This window comes from Octodon degus, unplaced genomic scaffold (assembly GCF_000260255.1).
Source record: "Octodon degus isolate 3935 unplaced genomic scaffold, OctDeg1.0 scaffold00079, whole genome shotgun sequence".
Lineage (NCBI taxonomy): Eukaryota > Metazoa > Chordata > Mammalia > Rodentia > Octodontidae > Octodon > Octodon degus.
Window position 1 is genome coordinate 7,223,938 of NW_004524655.1, and position 19,766 is coordinate 7,243,703.

Genomic DNA, 19,766 nt, shown 5'->3' on the forward strand with positions numbered 1-19,766 from the left:
GAAACTTTTGATTTATTAGATGAGGTAGAAATCTAAATTTGTTTTTTCTCATTTGAGAGTAAAATCTCTAATCTTTTACTAAAGCTCATTCCCCACCTCACAATCACACCTCTACTTCCCTGATGAGTGGGTCAGGTTGTAGACTCCCTATTCTGTCCTCCTGGTCTATTTGCCTCAATCCATCATGATAATACTACAGTGTCTTATTTACTACTGCTTCAAAATAAGTTGTGACATCTGCTACAATGAGCCTTCTGATTTTGTTCTTTTTAATTTTTTTGTATTCATAGGTTTTTGTTTTTCCGTAAAAATTTAAAGATCAGCTTTTCAAGTTTCACGGAAGAACGAAAGAAAGAAAAAAGAAAATGCACGCACTTCTGGAGTCATAGAGAACTTACTAATTTGGACAGAAATAACATCTTCACAATTTAAAACATCCCATCATCCATTAACATAGTACAGCTCCCCACTTATTTATGCTTGAAGTATTCCAATAAAGGTTTATAATTTCCTCCATAAAGGAAATTTTTCTACCGTGTTTTCTGTTTGACTTATTCCTAAGATAGACTGATTTTGTGAATGGCATTTTTCCCAAGTACAATTACTGATGGTGTATGGGAATGCAATTGATTTTTCTGTGTATTAATTTGGTGTCTAGCAACCTTGCTGTATCTTTAATTGGTTCCATGGATTCTCTTGGAATTTCTTACCTATCTTCTGTAAAACACAGTTTTTCTTTTTTTCTTTTTAGTCTTTATAATTTTTTTTCCTATCTTGTTATTGCATTATCCAGGAACTTGAGTAAAGAATGTAGAACAGAAAGGGTGATAATGGATATTTCTATCTTTTTCTTTAAAGAATACTTTTACTATTTCATCATTAAATGTTAATTTTAGATTGATATATTTTATCAAGACACAAGTGTCTTTCTAGTTCTACTTTATTAAAATTTTTATTATGGAATAGCTGCTGTTTTGTCAAATACTTTTTTACTTATTGAGAAATTTTTTCCTAATCTACAATAAGGTAAATTATATGAATAAACTTCCTAATATGAAATAATATGTAAGAAGTCATAGGGAGCTGACCAGATAGCTCAGCAAATTAAAGTGCCTGCTTAGGCAGACACAGGGGCCAGGGGTTCAATCTCTGGCCTGCTATGCTGGCCCCATGTGCTGAAGTGGTGAATGAGACTGGGTGTGGTGGCGCACATCTGTAATCCCAGCACTTGGGAGACTCAAAACAGGAGGATCACTATGAGTTCAATCTGTGTAGTGAGACCCTGTTCTAAATACATTTTTTAAAAAGTCCTAGGATAAGCCTTACTAGCCTAAACCCTGAAAAAATTATTAGTAACTGTTATTTGCTAATATTTTAGTATTTTTGTGTCTCTGTTCATAAATGAACCAGCAAATTTCTCTTTTCTTAAAGTCTTTATCTGGGAATAATATTAAGGTAATAACTTGATAAAATGTGTTAAGAAGCAGTCATTTTTTTTCTATTCTAAGAATAATTTATAAACAAACAATAACAAAAAGAAATTAAGCAACCCTTTCTTCCTCCCTCTCTTTTCCCAGTACTAGGGTTGAGCCCAGGAGCACTGAATCATATCCCCTGCTCTTTTCAGTACTTTAAGTTTTTATCTACTCTGTGGTACTAGGATTGAACCCTCAACCTCATACATGCTAGGCAAGCCCTCTAGCACAAGGCCACATGCCCCACTACCCACCCTTTTCTATTTATTTGGAGCTAAAGTTTTGCTAAGCTTCTCAGGTGGCCTCTAGTTTGCCTTCCTCCAGCCTACCCTCCTGTGTGGCTGGGGTTACAAGTGTGATTCCTAATGACTGAACAGAAATTGTTTTAAAACTACCCGGTCCCAACTTTAGCGGACACATTTTTTAAACTGTTACTTTAATACTTATATTTGATGAAGACAACAATATGCAAAGTATTAATTACTGAAACTATGCTCGTAATTGGTTTTGAAACTGTCTCATTGCTATTTGCTTCTCAATAAAATTATTTTTAAAAAAACATATTTGATCAGATTTTTTAATTCTTGAGTTTTTGTTTTTTTGGTTTTGGGTTTTTTTTTGTATTTTAGGGAAGAGTCTACATGGTGTTCAGGGTCTTACTACTAGATCAGACTCAAAGTGATCCACATGTTTACAGCCTCCCAAGAGCTCGGATTACAGGTGTGTGCCACCATGCCCAGTCTCAACTGCCGTCTCAGTACGCCCTGGGGGCAGGGCTGGCACGGCAGGCCTGGGATCAAACCCCCAGCCCTGCATCTGCTTGCAGGTGCTTTAATCCACTGAGCTATTTGGCCGGCCCTTGAGTTAGTTTTGATGAGCTATTTCCCTTGGAAGAGTTCCATTAACTCTGTTTCCCTCTCATCCAAGTTCAACTGTACAGGTTACACATACATGCTCCAGTCCTTTACCGAAAAGGATGGATTTCCTTCTGATTCAGTCACATTCCTTCATTTATGACCTCTGAGATCAGAAGCAAAAGAATCTGGACAATGACATTCTAATTACAAAAGTTTCCGCTTGTTATCCACCTACTGAATGCCACATATATATTTCACCAACAAGCTTGAGACATATGTTGTCTATGTCATCATTTTATAGAGGAGGAAACTGAGGCCTACAAAGGCAAAGGACCTACCAGGGGACAACAGGAAGCAAAGGACATATCTAGGATTCAGGCTCAAGTCTGAGGGACTCTTAAGAGCAGCTCTGCTTTCTTTGTTTATCTTGTCTGCCTGAGGTACAGGCAATAGTAGAAACAGACACTCCCTGCCTACTGTGACCTGACCTCAGATTCATGATGTCCACTTACAGAGGAACAGAGGACATGTGAAGAGATACCCTCATTACCCCTGTCAGTGGGTTCAGTCTCCTTTAAAAACCTTTCTATTTAAAAAATAAAAAATACAAGAAACACACTAAAGTATGCTTAGTAAGCATCCATCATGAGTGGATTACATATGGGTAAAATTTTATTCCCTTATCCCTACTTGTCTGAATTTTCCAATGAGTACTTTTATAATCAGGGAAAAATATAACACATCATTATTTCCTTTCTTTTCTTCCCCCTGAAATGGGGGTTTCTCTCTGTTGTCCAGTCTGGCCCTGAACTCTTAGACTCAAGTCATACTCCCTCCTCAGCCTCTCTAGCACCTAGGACCACAGATGCACGGCACCATGCCTGGCTGGCCTCCTAAACATTTTCTAAAAGTAAACTAAAAACTCTTCAAAGGCAGCCGCGATTCCTGTTTCTCATAGTCACGCCAGCCCTCAAGTGAAGAAGTGATCATTAAAGAGACCAGAAGGAAACATCCAACTATTAATTAACTTGTCACAGGACATGGAATTTGGAGTTGCTTTCTTCTGTTTCCCTCCTTTATTTTCCAACATTTCTATATCATACCACTTTTTTTTTTTTTTTTTTTTTTTTTTTTCCAGAACTGGGGATTGAACTCGGGCCCTTGTGCTTGCCAGGCAAGCACTTATTCTACTGAGCCATCTCCCCATCCCCTATCATACCACTTCTATCGCTAGAATAAAATTAGGTTTATTTTGGGCAAAAATACCACAAAGTCATTCCTAGTATTAATTTAGTTCTCTTCACGTAGCTCTTTTTAGACAGAGTCTCAGCAGCGTGACTAAGGACAAGTTCCTGGGGAGCTCTGGGGAAGTCAGGGGAAAGGACCCAGAGGTGGTGCTGTGTCCGGGCCACAGGACTTGCCTGCCTGAACATTTCCGGGAAGTCGTACACATAGGTGGTGCCCAGGGACTGCGCCTGAAATCGTTTGGCCTGAAGCAGATCCTTGGTGACATAGGGCGTGTTGATCAGCATCCCATGCAGGCTTCCTTGCTTGTCGCCAAAGGAGTGAAACATGATCTGGAGCAGGAAAAAAGAAAAACACAAAGGGAGGAAGACCCCGGAGAGTCTCACTTCTCCCCAGTGAGAACACACTGGCTTGGCGCATCCCTACACGCTAAATACCCGAGACACCGGATGTTCTCCTCGCCACTGCAGGCCGTTGGAACAAGAAGGGCAGTGGGAAATGTGGACACACAACTCCAAGAGTGCCATGATCTGCACTGGTGCACACCCCTAAAGTGTGTGCAGAAATTCCTGCACACTGAACAAGGTCTGTATTTGAGTTAACACAACTACACCAATGTCAGCTTCCTGTTTGGGACCTACAGTATGGTCCAGCAAAGTTCATCACCGGGAAAAAATGGATAAAGCACACGCTAGAACTCTGCCCTATTTTTGTCAGGTACTTTGTTTTTTAAACGTAAGTGTCTTGAGTCTAATTGTTTCAAATTGTTGGGGCCAGGGAGATAGCTTAATGGCTTAAGCACCTGCCTGGCCTGGCGAGTGCAAGGTCCTGAGTTCAATCCCTGGTATCAAAATAAAGAAAAGGAAAAAAAAACATGCCTTGTGTACCTATGCATGCATATATATACACACACATATATATATACACATGTATATACACACACACATGTATTTACATATTCATATAAAAGTAATGGCAATAAAAAGAAGGCATGATCAGTTAACAAATGCCATTGGGGAAAAAGTGTGTTTCCCTAGGTGGACCCGTCTGAGGTTATGCTGTGATCTCCCACAGAACGCCATGTGTCCATTCAAGCATCTACAAGATGAAGTAAACCCTGGAGGATGAACAGCCAGCACCCAGAGGCTGGAAGGGCATCAGAGCCTGGAGCTTTTCACTGAGAGCTCTCAGGGCTGCCGCAGTCCCCCTGGGTGAGGCAAATTAGGCACCGAGGGTCGATCTCATCTATATCTTGCTACCCTGCTCTCCCTTAGACCTCTGGGGCCCAACTCCACCTTACGTTTCCAGATCTAGGGTCAGTCACTTCTTTGTAGAGGCTGATGTCCAGGTAGTAGCCCGACTCATTTGTGATAAACAGGCGGATGGGTACGGCACTGCCAGTGGTGGTTGGCCGTATGTTGATCTTGACCTCGGCCTGGAGCACACGGAGTTTCCACAACCGGCTGCCATAGCGCATAACCATGGAGCGCACAGACTCCTCAATCTGTCCCCAAATACAGAAATTCCAGGTTTAGAGCCCACGCCACACACACACTGGCAATAGCACTGATACCGGGGGGTGGTGAGCTATACTGAGCGCAGAATGGCTGGCATCTTGCATCCGACACGAAGTATCCACTAATAATGACCGAAGGCATTTAAGCCCATTTGAAACCCATCATTTCATTTCTTTCTGTTAATTACGGTGTAAGGTGAGTATTGCTTTCTTTGCAGTTCTGGGGATTGAGCCCCAGGCCTTACATGTGCTAGGTGAGTGCTCTTGCACTAAGATTCATCACTTATCTCCCATTGACAGAGAAAGACAGAGGCCAACAAGTAGCGGAGTCAGTGCTCCTACATCATCCCATCTTGCTATGCCTCTCAAGCTTGACTGTGACTTTCTCCTGGAGCTATGTGCAGTAGTGAAGCCAGCTGGGCCTCTGTACCCCACAGAGCCAAACTGGTGTTCTGGCTACTCTCACCCCAGAGTCACCATTGCAGACACCTGCCTGCTCCTGCAGAAGTGGCCAACCAGGAGCTCAGCCAGATCTGAGGTGCTGCTCCCCTCCCCGACTCACACACAGTCCCCAACAGCATCTGGAACCAGGGAGAAGACAAAACCCCACTTTGCAAGACATTCTGGGCAAGCATGTTGCGCTTAGAGTATGGCAAGCCCACACAGGGACAGCTGAGACACAGCCATAGAGCTGCACTGCACAAGGTTCCTCCCCTCCCTCCTTTAGCAACCAAGCCTCCACTGCACAAGGATTCATCATGGAACTCCGGTCTTGAGGGTCAGGAGACAACACTCTAAGGCAGGATGGTGTGAAGGGCTGCAAGTGGCTGAACCCAAGACCCAGGGAGAGCCCCCAGGGGGTATAACCTTGGAGGGGTCCATGATGACAGTGGGCACAAAGTTGAGGAAGATATGGTTGCAGTCTGTGCGCACGTTCGTGTTGTTGAACGCCACCTCCAGCTCATCCATGGCCTCCAGGAGTAGCCGCTCACCCTCATTCTGAAGGTACTCAAAGGAAGCTTCCTGCCAAGGACAAAGAGGCAGTGTTTCAGGCGAGCGTCTACTCTGCCTACGTGCAAAGAGCCTCTCGGAAAGGAAAACCCTCCCCCTCTTCTACTGGCCACCCCAGGGCAACCTGTTCCGAGACACGGTGAACAACTCCTCCAGGAGCATGCTTGTCACCCACAACCCACCCAATACCTTCACTCCATTCTCTCCTTCACCCCTGGTCCCTTCTACCCCAGGTCCCCACCCTCATCACCCTAGGACCAGGTTCCAGACAACCAGGCCCAGCCTGATACTCAGGGATATGACAACTATTTAAACTAGCCAGGGCCACCCTGCTCACCCTGCCTTGCCCCTTCCTTCCTCTGCAAGCCATAGAAAGGGTCCCTGCTCACTGTCTCTCTCCATTCTTCTGTCTGTTGACCAACCCGTGTCCACTGTGCACCCCATGGTGGATGGAGACCTTTCTTGGAACTCCAACAAACTAGCTTTCCAGCGGCAACTGCCTCTTGAGCTTTGCCCTCACCACAGCTAAATAATATTGAAACCTACTAAAGCATCTCATTGACTGAAGTAGAAAAAAATGAGATCAGTTTAATCCCCACGGGGGGGTGGGGGTGGGATTAGTAAAAAACAAAGTGTTCCAGGATATCTCACCTTTGTAATCAGGTCTGAGTGCCTGATGATGGCACGGATGAAGAACCTGTGGTCTGTCACTTCCACCCCTTCGTGCACCTTGGTGGCACCCAGGTAAAGGTGCATCTTGTGGTTGGCACAGGGCACAGCAGTCAGGTCAAAGTTGCGCATCCGGCTGAGCTCCAGCTGGAAGGCCAGGGCAGGCTCCAAGTGACGGTAAATGCGATCTTCTGCAAACTGTGGGCCAGCCAAAGGGATGACAGACACACACACTGAGATACACCTATGGGATTTGGTCCTGCACCACATGCCTGCATGGTGTACTGTGCCTTCAGCTTCCATGGCACCTAACTGCAAGTAACCCCAAGCTCAAGAGATTTGGGTTTTGCTGGGATATCAGGACAGCCACAGGCATCATGAGAATGGAGTCGTGGGGGCATGGCTAGCTCCTGGGTCAGTCCAGCCAGCCCCCAGCACCGGCCAGTGACAATAGGCAATTCTCTGTGTCACAGCACAGCCTTCCCCAGATGTCCTAAGCCCTGGTTCTCAGTTGAATGTGGTTCCCAAAAGGAAGAAACTAAGGGTGTTGGAGCTGCGAGAGACAAAATGAATGTCAGTTAAAATAAAAATTCTGAATGGAATAGGGTCTTGAATTTGTTCTGGGAATGAGCCCACTTATTCCACAACAGAGATCAGTAAACGTTTTCCCAAAGGGCCAGACGCAAGATGATGAACCAAACAGCCTTGATCAAGTGACTTAATTTCGTGACTTCAGCGGGAAGTCACAGTAGACAACTTGTAATCAAGTGGGTGTAACTGTGTTCTAATAAATAAAATGTTGATGTCTAAAACGGGCATCTGGTCTACCAGTCATAGTTTGCTGACCTCTAATCTAAAAGAATGTAAGAAAGGGGGACTTGTAAAACCATCTTACTGTGTACACCAGCAAATGCGAAAATTACCCAAGTAAGAGGGAAACCTGTGGTGAAGGCAGAAAGGACAGGATCCTGAGTGTCTGTGCTGGAAACACTAGAAGTCAAAAAAGTGTGATTCTAGGGGACAGCTGGAGCCTACATATTAGTCACCATGTTCTAGAAAAGGAGAATGCCGGAAGAACTGGGGACATATCCCTCATGAATACCAAAATGCCAGGGGGGAGAGAACAGTGTCATTGCTTTCAGCCATACCTCATCTCTTGCTCTGAATGTGAAAAACTTGGGAAATTCTTTCTGCAAAAAGAAATCCATAGAAAAATTGGTTAAATCAAGCAAGGCTCACCGAAACATTTCTATACTTATTTTGTGATTGTGAATGATAATTCAGTCTTATTCTAGAATGAACCATTTGAAAGTGTTCTCTTTTCTTGCAACTAACACTTCTATTCCAATCTACAAAATAAGTGCCAACCCCCAGGGGGTTAGATAATGGGAAAGACCCACTAGAAAAACTGAGAACTGTACTCACCTCTTGCGCAATCAGGAATGTGATTCTTCGGAGTCCATAATCCACAAGAATATTTTTCTGCATTAAAAATCAAAGACACAATGGAATATTATTTGTCTATAAAACGAAAGGTATACTGACACATGTCCCTACATGACCTGCAAACATGGTAGGTGGAAGAAGTCAGCTACCAAAGACCTTGCAGGGTGTGAGTCCCTGTGTGTGATATGTCCAGAATGAGCAAATTTAGAGCAAGAGAAAGGACACCAGAGGTTGCCTAAGGCTGAGGCGGGAGAGGGCTTTAGTCTGGGGAATGATGGCAAAAAACTGTCAATTTGGTACAGATTGTTTTGGCAGAAGAATGTTCTACAACCTCCTGGAATGATGGCAGTGAAACCCGGTAGACATATAGAAAAGCACTGAACTGTATACTCGGAGTGAGTTGTGCAGTATGTGGATGACATCTCAATGAAGCTGTCATAAGAAGGGCACACCTTGGGAGTCAAGCAGAAGGATCCCAAGTTCAAGCCCAGTGAGAGAAACTTTGAGGTTTAGTGAAACTCTGTCAAAATTTAAAATAACCATAATCCTTAAGGGGCAGAGATGCAGTCCAGTGTGAAGGTGCGGAGTTTAATCTCTACCATCCCCCATTAATCACACCTCAAAAAAGTTGTGGAGGGGGAGGAGGACAATTTGAGCAAAATACTCAACACTAAATAATGCAAACTAGAATTCCATTTTTGTATAAAATTGAAGAACGGATACAGCCAGGTATTTCTGGGTGTGGTAAAGGAGGGGGTACCAGCAGCTTCATTGGAGGGTAGGAACATCCATTTCTGATCTAAATGTGGATTATACTCTCCTGCTCGCTGTGAGAACTCATCAAGCTATATATATATGCACGATTCAGACACTTTCTTTCAGACTTCAATAAAAAGTTATGCAAGAATAGAATGAAACTGAGTGAAGAAGTCACTCAGCAGTAGAGCAGCTACCTGTCATGCACAAGTGCTGGGCTCCATCCCCAGTACTGAAAAAAAAAAGAACCACATAAAACTGTTCTCAATTGCACCCTAAGTGGAATAAACACAATGGTATTATATAAGGTTTTACTGGGGAAAATAAGAAAATGGGTTAATGATTAGTCAATACGATGAGGAAAAATTATTAGAGGAAGTAAACAGTGTTGGCCTGTTTCAAAAAGACAAATACAACCACATGCCGTGCTGGCCCCGCCCCTGGGCGCACAGAGCCAGTGACCGAGTCCAGGCGGGGTGGCACACGCCTGTAATCCTAGCACTGGGGAGGCTGAAAACAGAAGGATCCCTACGAGTCCGAGCTGCTGCATAGTGAGACCCTGTACCAAACACATTTAAAAAAGACAAATACACACAAACAAAAGAACACTGTAGCAGGATGTAGCCTGGAAAACTGCAGAGTGAAGAGCCCAATGTGGAAATTTGTCTGATTACTGGTTCTCAACTAAGCACGTGTCTATGCATGTACATGAGTTGTGTGCGTGCAAATATGTACATTCACATGTGCTTGATGTAAAAATTTCTAATAATACAGAAATACAGAACGGAAGGCAGTTTTTTCTTCCCATTCTCCTCTCCTGTCTATGTAGTATGTACATATAAAGTACCTACTCACGCACATATATATTCAATCTCTTATATCTGACAGCCACCCCTCCGGACCAGTATTTACAAGCTGTTTCATTCCTTTTCACAGCCATACAGCACCCCATGACACGGCTGCACACGCTGCACAATTGCTCGCAGGCCACAGATCCAGGAGGCGATCTGATACCTCTCCCCACCGACGGCTCTGGGTAAGAACCCCCAAGTATTGTGCGCTCTGTTTGACATGGTCAGGAGGCAGATGAACCCATGTGCAGCTCACACATCCTGGTACCTAGAAAGTGGGATGACAACTAAAAACCCAGTGACGAGATTGGCTAGATAAGGAGACAGGCCCTCAGGGCAGGGTTAGGGTTTTGTTTTAAAATGTACTTTTCAGATTTGTACCTTAAGTACTTTCTGCAATGAACATAATTAAGTAATGATTAAGATCATTAACGTGCAGTGATAATTCTGCAGTGAATATGATTAATAAAGTAAAAGGCTAAATGCAGCCATTAAAATGAAATGGGTGTAGCCCAGTGGGAGGGTGCCCCTAGGTTTGATCCTCAGTATGAAAACAAACATTTTTCTCTTTCCCTCCTAGGTCTCTACTCTACGTATGGTCAGATGGCCACAGCCTTAACCCAGCCCAGTGCCATTCATTCTCCCAGCAATGCCTGCCCTCCAAGCACCTGCTGGGTCTTCTGAAGGGCATCAAGTGGGATAGAGGTAAGAGTAACTAACCCTTCCACCAAGATGACATGGAGAATAAGGCACACAGGCCGACAGGCAGGCTTAAAAAGCTGCAACTGAAAAATCTCCACTGATCTTTTTTTGCAGAATCAGGGATTGGGCTCAGGCCCTTGGGCTTCCCAGGGAAGTGCTTATTTCACTGAGCCATCTCCCCAGCCCTCTCCACTGATCTTGAAATTAAGACAAAATCATGAGAGTCTAGGTTAACCAACAGCACACCTGGCAGCTCTGCTTTCTTTAAGAGCTAAGATCTCAGCCTCCTACATTATAGACTGAGAAAGAAAGGTCAGAGAGGGAAAGTAACCTGCCCTTGTCATACAGGTGATGAAGACAGCCCACACACTCAGTGGCCTGGGTGCTCCAGCTCCCCGTGCTGCACCACCTCACCCGCAGCTGCGGCCCCTGAGCAGCGGTCCACACTGTAGCAGGAGAGCCTGTGAGGATGGCCACCCCATGCTTGCAAAAGCAACCTGTAGTTATTTGCCCACTTACTGGTCAATCCAAGTGGCCATTTTAGGACTGCCAGTTTCTGCAACATTCCAACCCAAAGCTCCCTGCTAGAACCCCAAACTACTGAGCATATCCTCTGTGCCCAAGACAAGCTAAGTGTGTATATATTCAATTGCTTAATTACTACAATGGCCTGAGAAAAGGAGATGCTGGCTCTGTGTTATGGGTGAAGAAACCAAGGCTCTCTCATGTTTAGCCACCTCTGCCCTAGAACATGGGCAGAACCAGTTGGTGGCACCAGGTCTGTGGCTCTGAAGCACTCAGCAGGTCAGGGACCCCAGCAGCAAGGCTCAGGAGCAAGGCGAGTACACCAAAACCAGCCCCCACCCTTCTTCAGAGACCTCTCCCCTGCTGTGATTAGAACCTGGTTGTGGCCACCCAAACCCACAATGAAGTAGAATGCCCCAGTGTAACAGTACTGAGGCGGTGGAGCATTGAAGGGAGGGAATTAGACTGTGGGCCCTGAATTCAGCAGGACCAGGTTTGTTTTGAGAAAGTGAGTTGTACACAACAGTGAGCCTGGCCTCACCCATCTGTCTGGCTTCCTTCCCATCATGTCATTTCTCACCTGCACTCCCACTGTGTGATGCCACCTGCCATCATAGCCTCTTACTAGTTGTGGTTGCCCAGTGCAGCCTCCAAAACTGTGGCCTAAGTAAAGTTCTTCCCTTTATAAAAGCACCCAGCCTCGGGTATTTTGTTACAGCCACACAAAAAGGAACAAGACTGCCAACTCCCCCCAGTGCCAGAGCACACCAAGTACCTTGGATTGTACAAATGTCCGGAAAATTGGCACCAGTGCCTCGTCCTCCAGGTGGTCTGCACACTGGATAGCTACGTTCAGGATGTGGATGGGCTCCTCTCGGAGGTGCTGTGAGAGAAAAATGAAGGCTGGGCATAGAAGGGCTGGGGCTCCTCTGCTGGTTTGCTCCTGGGTTGCTCAGACGCTTACCTTGTCCTCGTCAGAGTACAGGGTGGTGCAGGCCTTGCTGAAGACTGGCATGTCCTTGGGCACATTGGCAAAGCAGGAGATGACTTCATCAAAGTTCCTGTGGGTGTGGACACAGAAGGAGGCTAAGGGACCGCTGTCTCAAGGGGATATCAGTCAAGCCGTCAAGGCAGGCATGTGGGAGCCCTAGGCACTCCTTTCCTAGCCAGGACTGCGACTTCATCCGACTCATTCAGGCCTCTTGTGGCTCCTCAGATTGATCCACAGTGTCTCAATGGGCTTGTTCCCAAAGGTGGAGAATGGCCCAATAGGGCCTGAGATCAGGGTTCTGAGAAAGGATTTCGACACTCTCCCCAGTAGCTGGGTAGTGAGTCAACTCTTAGCTCCCACTCCCACGGGCTGGGAGACCCAAAAGATGTCCCCTCACCGGAGTCCCTGTGAGGTTAGCAAGAGTGATCTGTATACCTCACCAGGCTGTGTGAAAACTCAGCAGGAAAGCTCAAGCACGATGCATCCCATACAGTGACAAGCAGGGAAAAAAAGGCAGTAATAGTACTAGTACCTGACTGTTACTGAGCACATCATTTAAATACGAATTCTAACGGAAGTATATTATTCCACATTTTTGCTCTTATTTAATTCTCATGACCCTCTATAAGGTAGGCCCTTCTATGAAGCCCTTTCCACAGATGAGAAGAGTTAGGAGAGCTTCAATAAGCACAGGCAAGGAGTGGAGAGCTTGGCTTTAAGGCTATCAGATTCTGTTACTTCTTTCAATTTATTCTTAACTGACACAGAAAAATATAACAATTATACATAGCAAGAGAGACCATGTAATGTTTCAATATGTGGCCATAGTGTATAATATTTAAATCAAGTCAAACACATCTATCTCTTCTTTAATCATTTCTTTATAGTGAAACTTTCAAAATCCTTTCTTCCACCTTTATTTTACACACAGTACTATGTAACTCAGTACCTCAGTACCAGTGATTGCTCGGCTCCCCGTCACTCTCCTATACTTCTATGTTTAAACAATAACTAATTATTTATTTTGCAGTGCTGGGGATTGAACCCAGGGAGCACTGTGCTCTTCCAACCCTTCTTTTAAATTTTTGATTCGGGTACTCTCTTGGTTGCTAAACCTGGGCTAGAACTTGTGAGCCTCCTGCCTCAGCCTCCTAAGTAGCTGGAATTACAGGCCTCCACCACAGCACCCAGCTTTGGTTGTTATTTTGAACTCTTTCCCAAAGTGTCAATAAATGGGTGAGGTCAGAGGAAGACCCCTGTTTGGGTGTTTGAGAGACCTGGCCACGCTGTACCTGGTGAAGTCTTCAAATCTCCTGAAGGCGACCATGGCCCCCATCCGCTGGCACAGTGGGGAGAAGCCGCTGTCCATGAAGAGCTCCGTGCTGTGCCTCAGCAGGTCAGGGTTGGTGACACTGACGGGCACTGTCATCCTGCACAGTGACAGCAAGGGGAGGATTAGGCAGCTGTCTGCACCCTCAGCTCTCAGAGCCGCTGCTTTGGGGAGCAGCTGGACATTTCTGGGAGCCACAGCAATCCTCCAGTGTGAGGCTAAAGTGGGACCAGTGGGGGGGATTAAGGTTGGCATCAGGGGTCGAGTCTCATCGGAGTCCCCAGAGCCTGATGTCCAGTATGAGCCCAAGAGAACAAACAAACGAATGAACAACTGACTGAATAAACTGTGGACAGAAGTCCCTCGCTGTTTCACAGTTCAACCTTTGTGGACTTACTGTTTTGCAGGTTTTCAAAAAATACTAATCTATATTATTTATCATGGATTTTTTGCTATATTGCAGGACTTTGCAGTACCATACATACACATATGTTGTTAAAACTGCATAGGTTTACAAGCTTAGAAAACAGTTAACATTAGAAGTATTTTTAAAAGTGTGGGAAAGGCTTATAAGAGTGTGGGAAGGGTTTATACAACCTTAAAATATATATAAATACTAAAATAAATATAATGTCACAACTTCTCACTGATTTGCACTTGTCTCGAGGGTGTCTGGAACATGACTTTTGTGATAAGTGAGGGACCACTATACGCTCAAATCCAGGTCCAGCCTGTTCCCCAGTAAACTCCAAAGTAGTTAACAGAGCCATGCAGAACGAACACTCCCTGCAACGAATGGCCCTGCCCTGGGCAGCTGGAGAGGGGGCAGGCTCAGCTCTGCAGACACTCCTCTGGCTCACCCTTCAGCACACCCCTCTGGGCAGAAAATCGGCAGCCTGTTGAAGTCGAGATGCCCACTGCTCCCGGGCCTAGAGGCTCACCAGGAGCACCTCCAACAGGTCACCCAAGGATTTGAGGCCCAGGCCCTGGAATCAGATGGAGGAGAGTGATCTGATGACACAAAAGTGTCAACATAGAGGCCTGAGCTTTTCCTTGTAGGAAGGGGACCTGTTTGCAAGGTTGGCTTCTGGCTGGCATTCAGGAGCCTGAATCTGGGGCAAGGTCCAACTCTTCCCTCAATGGTAAGGGTGGTTCACCCTTCCTAGGCTGTCTGTGTAAACAGCATGATTTACACTGAGCACCTGCTTTCCCTGCGGCTTGGCACCTTGGAGCTAGGCAGAGATACCCATGTCATCAACTGTCCATAAAAAGCCCAGGCGCTGGTTCCTAACAAGCCAGCAGCGACCACTGAAATGCTCTGTCACACACATTGCTGGGGGAATTCATGTGTCCAGTATCCGTTCCCTAGGAGCTGGCTGGGAGCTTACGCCTTCTCTCCCCTCGGCTTCACCCATGGGCCCTCTGCCTTTGCTAACCCTGCTTTGGATCCTCATTGTGTAATACGCCAGAGCCATCCACATCACTATACATTAAGAACAGGGAGAGTTCTGTTAGCCAATCATCAAACCCAGAGGTTCCTGGGGACCCACAAGACAGCTGCATGGGCTCCTGTTCAGTGCCTCTGGAATCGTGATCCAGGTCCCCTTCTCCATATAACTATGCCCAGAGGTAGAGAGCCACACTCAGTGCTGCTGAATTCAGACTGACTGCTTCATATAGTGCTCTAAACACGTGAGTTAGCTACTTGCCTTGAAAAGTTAAGGGATTTGGGTTTTTTTTTTTTGTGGTACTGGGAATTGAACTCAGGACCTTGCATTTGCCAGGCAAGCACTTATTCTACTAAGCTATCTATCTCCCCAGCCCCTTTCATGGTTTTTTTCTCAAAAAAACAACAAAGTCTAGATTTCCTGCTTCTGTTGGAGAACACACACACACACACACACACACACACACACACACACACACACAGAATCACACAGACATGCCTGGGCCTGATGGCCGCTGTCCTTCAGGGCAACAGCAGGTAGGCTAAAACTGAAGTCCCCTGAGCCATGAGCCCAACTCCTGCCCACCCTGCTCAGAATGCCTTGGGAGTCTAGAGCAGGTGGGTACCCAGATCCACAGGGGAGCCCTGCCAAGCTCCTCTCTGGCCTCTAAGGATCTCCATGACCCAGTTTACTATGTACCTGGCTCTACAGACACAGGTGGTAGCAGAGGCCCTTGTGGGCAGGTTCTTCACTCCTGCTCCTTCCCAGAAGCCTCAAAAGTCTGTGCTTGGTCAGCCACAAGCCAGGTTTCAGAGGCCACATCAACAAAGAGGACCTCCAACCTGTGTCAGGGATCCCTCCATGGACCTCAGCATTATCTCTGGATTCAAACAGCACGGTATTTCCCATGCTGGGCTCACAGAAATAACCTGAGTATAATGCAGGCCCTTCCTATGAAGCATCATATGGTGCAGAACCCCTGGTAGCACCGCCCTGCCTTTCTAGCAGGGCTACACTGCTGAGTCAGCGAAACTAGCAGACAGAACTCCTCCTCCTCAGGGGCACACAATTTCACCATGTCTACACCACATCTCCTGCTAACCCCAAAGTGATCCCAGGCTAGAAGCAGTACAAGACTTTTCTCCCAACTGGGCAAAACATCCCAATCACTTCTTAAGAAATAAGAATGTAAAATAAACAATGAACACAGAAGGAAGTGCCTCACAGGGAAGCCCCTCGTTTCTGCATCCATAATGCTTTCTTAAAAAAAAAAAAAAAAATCAATGGGAAGAGGAACTTATTTTTTAAAATCTCAAGAGGCCAGGAAAATCCCTGCTTCAGGACAGCATGATCCCTGCAGCCCGCAGGGATATCAGATTGGATCTGTGGACTCACCAAGTCATGATCTGACACCACTGTAGCCACAAGCAAGGTCATTGGGAAACCCCACAAGAACCAGAAACAGGAACCCGAGAATTGGAAAAGAGCGAAAGGGAACTCTTTGGGTCCCAGGGAGACACAATTACTTTATGGAAGGGATCACTCTCCACCTGACCAGAAGGGGGCAACATGTCCTAAAATAAGATGGGTTAAACAAAGACTGCGAGCTATGGCTGCAGACACGACGACCTCAGGTGAGGGTACAAGGGAGCTCATTGAGCTCCAGCCTTTGGAAAACAGGCTCCAATGCACACGGGCAGACTGACACGTGTGCTCTTGTCCCTGGCGCCCAAGCACCCTGGACTCAAGGACCATGGGAAAAACTCAAGCAAGAGCAGGACATGGGCTTCTACCCTTTCCCATAAATGCATAGCTCAGCCTTTGTTTAGTGAAGGGCCCAAGGCCTTCATCTGTAAAATAGAGATGAGAACACACTGTTGACCAACCAGCCAGAATTGGTGCAACAGGAACACATAAGCACTAACAGTTCTGGCCACCAACATGCCATCGCACAGTAGTAATGACACTTTTAGGCATGATCATCATCAATTGTTGTCACCCATAACTTTCTTTGTACTGGAACCATCTAAATGCTTTATGTGCCTCATCTCATTTACTCTTTACAGTGATCTAGATCACTGTTGGAACACTAGAACTTTCTAGGATGATGGAATGTTCTAGAACGTCACTATCCAAGATGGCAGCCATGAGCCCCATCACATCGTAAATGCAGGTATAGCTGAGTGGTTAAATTTCTTATTTCATTTTATTTATTTTGTTTGTTTATTCTGCAGCATTTGGGAATGAACTCAGGGTCTTCACATTGAGCTATATCCCTTCCTTTTATTTTTGCTTTTTTATTTTTGAGACATAGTCTTGCTAGGTTGTTAAATTGCCCAGGGTAGGCTCAAATAGGGATTGAACTCAGACCCTTGCGCTTGCCAGGGAAGCACTTATTCCACTGAGCCATCTCCCCGGCCCCTAGACATAGTCTTGTTAAGTTGCTAAGGTGCTGGGCTGGTGAGATGGCTCAGTGGTCTAAAGCACCTACTTAGAACAAGCTTAGCAAAGCACAGGGACCGCAGTTCAATCCCCCAGCACCACATGCCAGCCAGCCCCGCCCCCTGGTGGGCTGAGCTGGCCACACACACACACACACACACAAATAAATAAATAATTAAAAAAAAAAAAGTTGCTAAGGTGCTGAAGTTTGGCTGGAACTTGCAATCCTCCTGCCTTAGCCTCCCGCCTCTGCTAGGGTTATAGGAATGCACCCACCACACCCACCTCATTTAATTTGAAAAGACACACATGACATTGGGCTACACACTAGACTAGGAGATGGGCATGGATTTTCTCTGCTTTATACATGACGACATGCTGCCGTAGGGAAGTCCACAGCGAGGAAGGGGCTTCTGAGCAGCACGCCCAGACACTCCTGCTGGGTCCCTCAGAGACAAGATTACTGTGAGCAAAGAAACCAGGTGGGTACCATTACATACCGGTTTGGATGGGAAGAGGGCAGCATGAACTGGAACTCAACCACGCAGGTGCCATCTGGGAGCTCCCGGTGCTGCAGGCTGTTCAGCTCATAGGCGATGTAGCCCCTCCGCACGTAAACCTGATAAGAGTAGAAAGAGCAAGTGGGCATTCAGAGGGCTCCAGGGCATCCTACAGTACCAAGAAAACTCAGGCTGAATGGATGCTGGAATGATCTCGACATGTTCCCTAAGCAGCCCTGAAAAACACTGTTATAAGCCTTGCTAAACATTCTGCGAAGTAGTACTAGATGGCAAATATTTTTGGCTTTGTGAGATGTACCATCTCAGCTACAACTATGTGCTTCTGCTACAGTAGCATGAAAGCAGCCTGAAAATTAATGTAAATGGTTTTACTTCAATAAAACTTTATTTATAAAAATAAGCAATGTATCCCATAGAACTCTTGCTCTGGAGAAGCTCTGACCAACCGAAACACGACACAAGCCATATACGTAATTTAAACTTTCTAGATACAGGATAGCTTGAATAATTCTATTGCTGCTTTCTGCTGGTCTACTGAAAGAAGCAGTTAATGCTTAAATTTTTTTCTTCTTTTGTTTTTATTTATTCTTTATTATTTTAGGGAAGGGTCTACAGGGTATTCAGGGTCTCACTACTAGATCGGACTCACAGTAATCTGCCTATTTATTTACAGCCTCCTCAGAGCTGGGATTGCAGGCGTGCACCACCATGCCCAGTCTCAATTGCCATCTCAGCGCGCCGCGGGGGCGGGGCCGGCACAGCAGGCCCGGGGATCGAACCCCCGGGCCCTACACCTGCTCACAGGCGCTTCAGTCTGCTGAACTATTTGGCCAGCCCTTCTTCTTTTAAATTTTTTATAACGTTTTAAAAATTTTTGTATGCTTATATCTGGTAACCTGAACAACTAATTTGAAGACAACATTATGCACTATAACAACCATTGTTGAATTCCTATTATGTTGTTTAGTGAAATTCTGTAGTATTTCTAATTTTTTTTTTATTTCTTATTGTTTTTAAAAAGCAAAAAAATGAAATATTTCAAAAAATTCATTTGTTTTTTTTTTTTTTTTTTTTTTTTGTGGCCCACTCAGCTTGCGCTGGTGGTGGAGGTGGTACGGAATGTGGTGCTGGGGATCGGACTGCAGTCCCTGCATTTTGCCTAAGCTTGCCTAAACAGGCGCTTTAGACTAATGAGCTATCTCACCAGCCCATGCTTTTATTATACTTTAAAAATAAATGCATAAAAATAAACAAGAATTCTATGAAAAAAAATTTAAATTCTGTAATAAAAAAATAAACTGTCTAGTAGCCAAAAAAGAAATACAAAAAAAAAAAAAAAAGTAGCAGGTAAAAATAAAATAAAAATATTTTATTTCTCCCAAATATTATTTCTACATGTGACTGATGATCCAAGAGACTGCAGAAGGACCCCACATTCTGCCCCTTGCTATGTCTTTGGAATCCAGCCCAGCTGCATGCCGGCAAGTTGCATTTCAAGTGTTGACTCTCCACACAAGGCCAGTGGCTGCCATATTGGACAATGAAAGTTTAGAGTGCAAACACTAGAAAATTTTCAAGTGAATACAAAATATAGGAACTGTGTGGCAAGAATTAGCCTAGCAGGCCCAACTGCCGCTTGTTGAAGGCCTTCCTGGGTGGCCCTTGCCAGCACCAGGGGACTTTGGGAGGATTCCCAGCCTTCTATGGGAAGAAAGGCTTGAGTAACGGGACTCCCACTGAATAGCTGCTTTCTCCTTCAGAATTCAGTAGCAGAGAGTGACTCTAAGGCTAGTGCCATGCCCCAAAACCCTGGGTATTAAACGGGCGTGGAGGTGCATGCTTGGAATCTCAGGCTTCTGGGAGGTGGAGGCTGGGAAGCGCCTGGGCAATTTAACAAGTTAGCAAGAACCTGTCTCAGAGAGAGAGAGAGAGAGAGAGAGAGAGAGAGAGAGAGAGAGAGAGAGAGAGAGAGAGAGAGAGA

General features: G+C 45.5%; 1 protein-coding gene across 1 annotated transcript in view; it reads right to left on the reverse strand.

The window, feature by feature from the left end:
• Acacb (acetyl-CoA carboxylase beta) overlaps window positions 1-19,766 on the reverse strand; it is a 185,526-nt gene that overhangs the window by 25,680 nt on the left and 140,080 nt on the right. The window contains exons 26-35 of the mRNA XM_004636347.2: window positions 17,765-17,883; window positions 13,337-13,474; window positions 12,018-12,114; window positions 11,829-11,936; window positions 8,199-8,255; window positions 7,922-7,963; window positions 6,756-6,971; window positions 5,961-6,116; window positions 4,878-5,081; window positions 3,754-3,909 (exon numbers count right to left, since the gene is read on the reverse strand). Coding sequence (XP_004636404.1) covers window positions 3,754-3,909; window positions 4,878-5,081; window positions 5,961-6,116; window positions 6,756-6,971; window positions 7,922-7,963; window positions 8,199-8,255; window positions 11,829-11,936; window positions 12,018-12,114; window positions 13,337-13,474; window positions 17,765-17,883 — 1,293 coding nt within the window. The remainder of the gene's footprint in view (window positions 1-3,753; window positions 3,910-4,877; window positions 5,082-5,960; window positions 6,117-6,755; window positions 6,972-7,921; window positions 7,964-8,198; window positions 8,256-11,828; window positions 11,937-12,017; window positions 12,115-13,336; window positions 13,475-17,764; window positions 17,884-19,766) is intronic.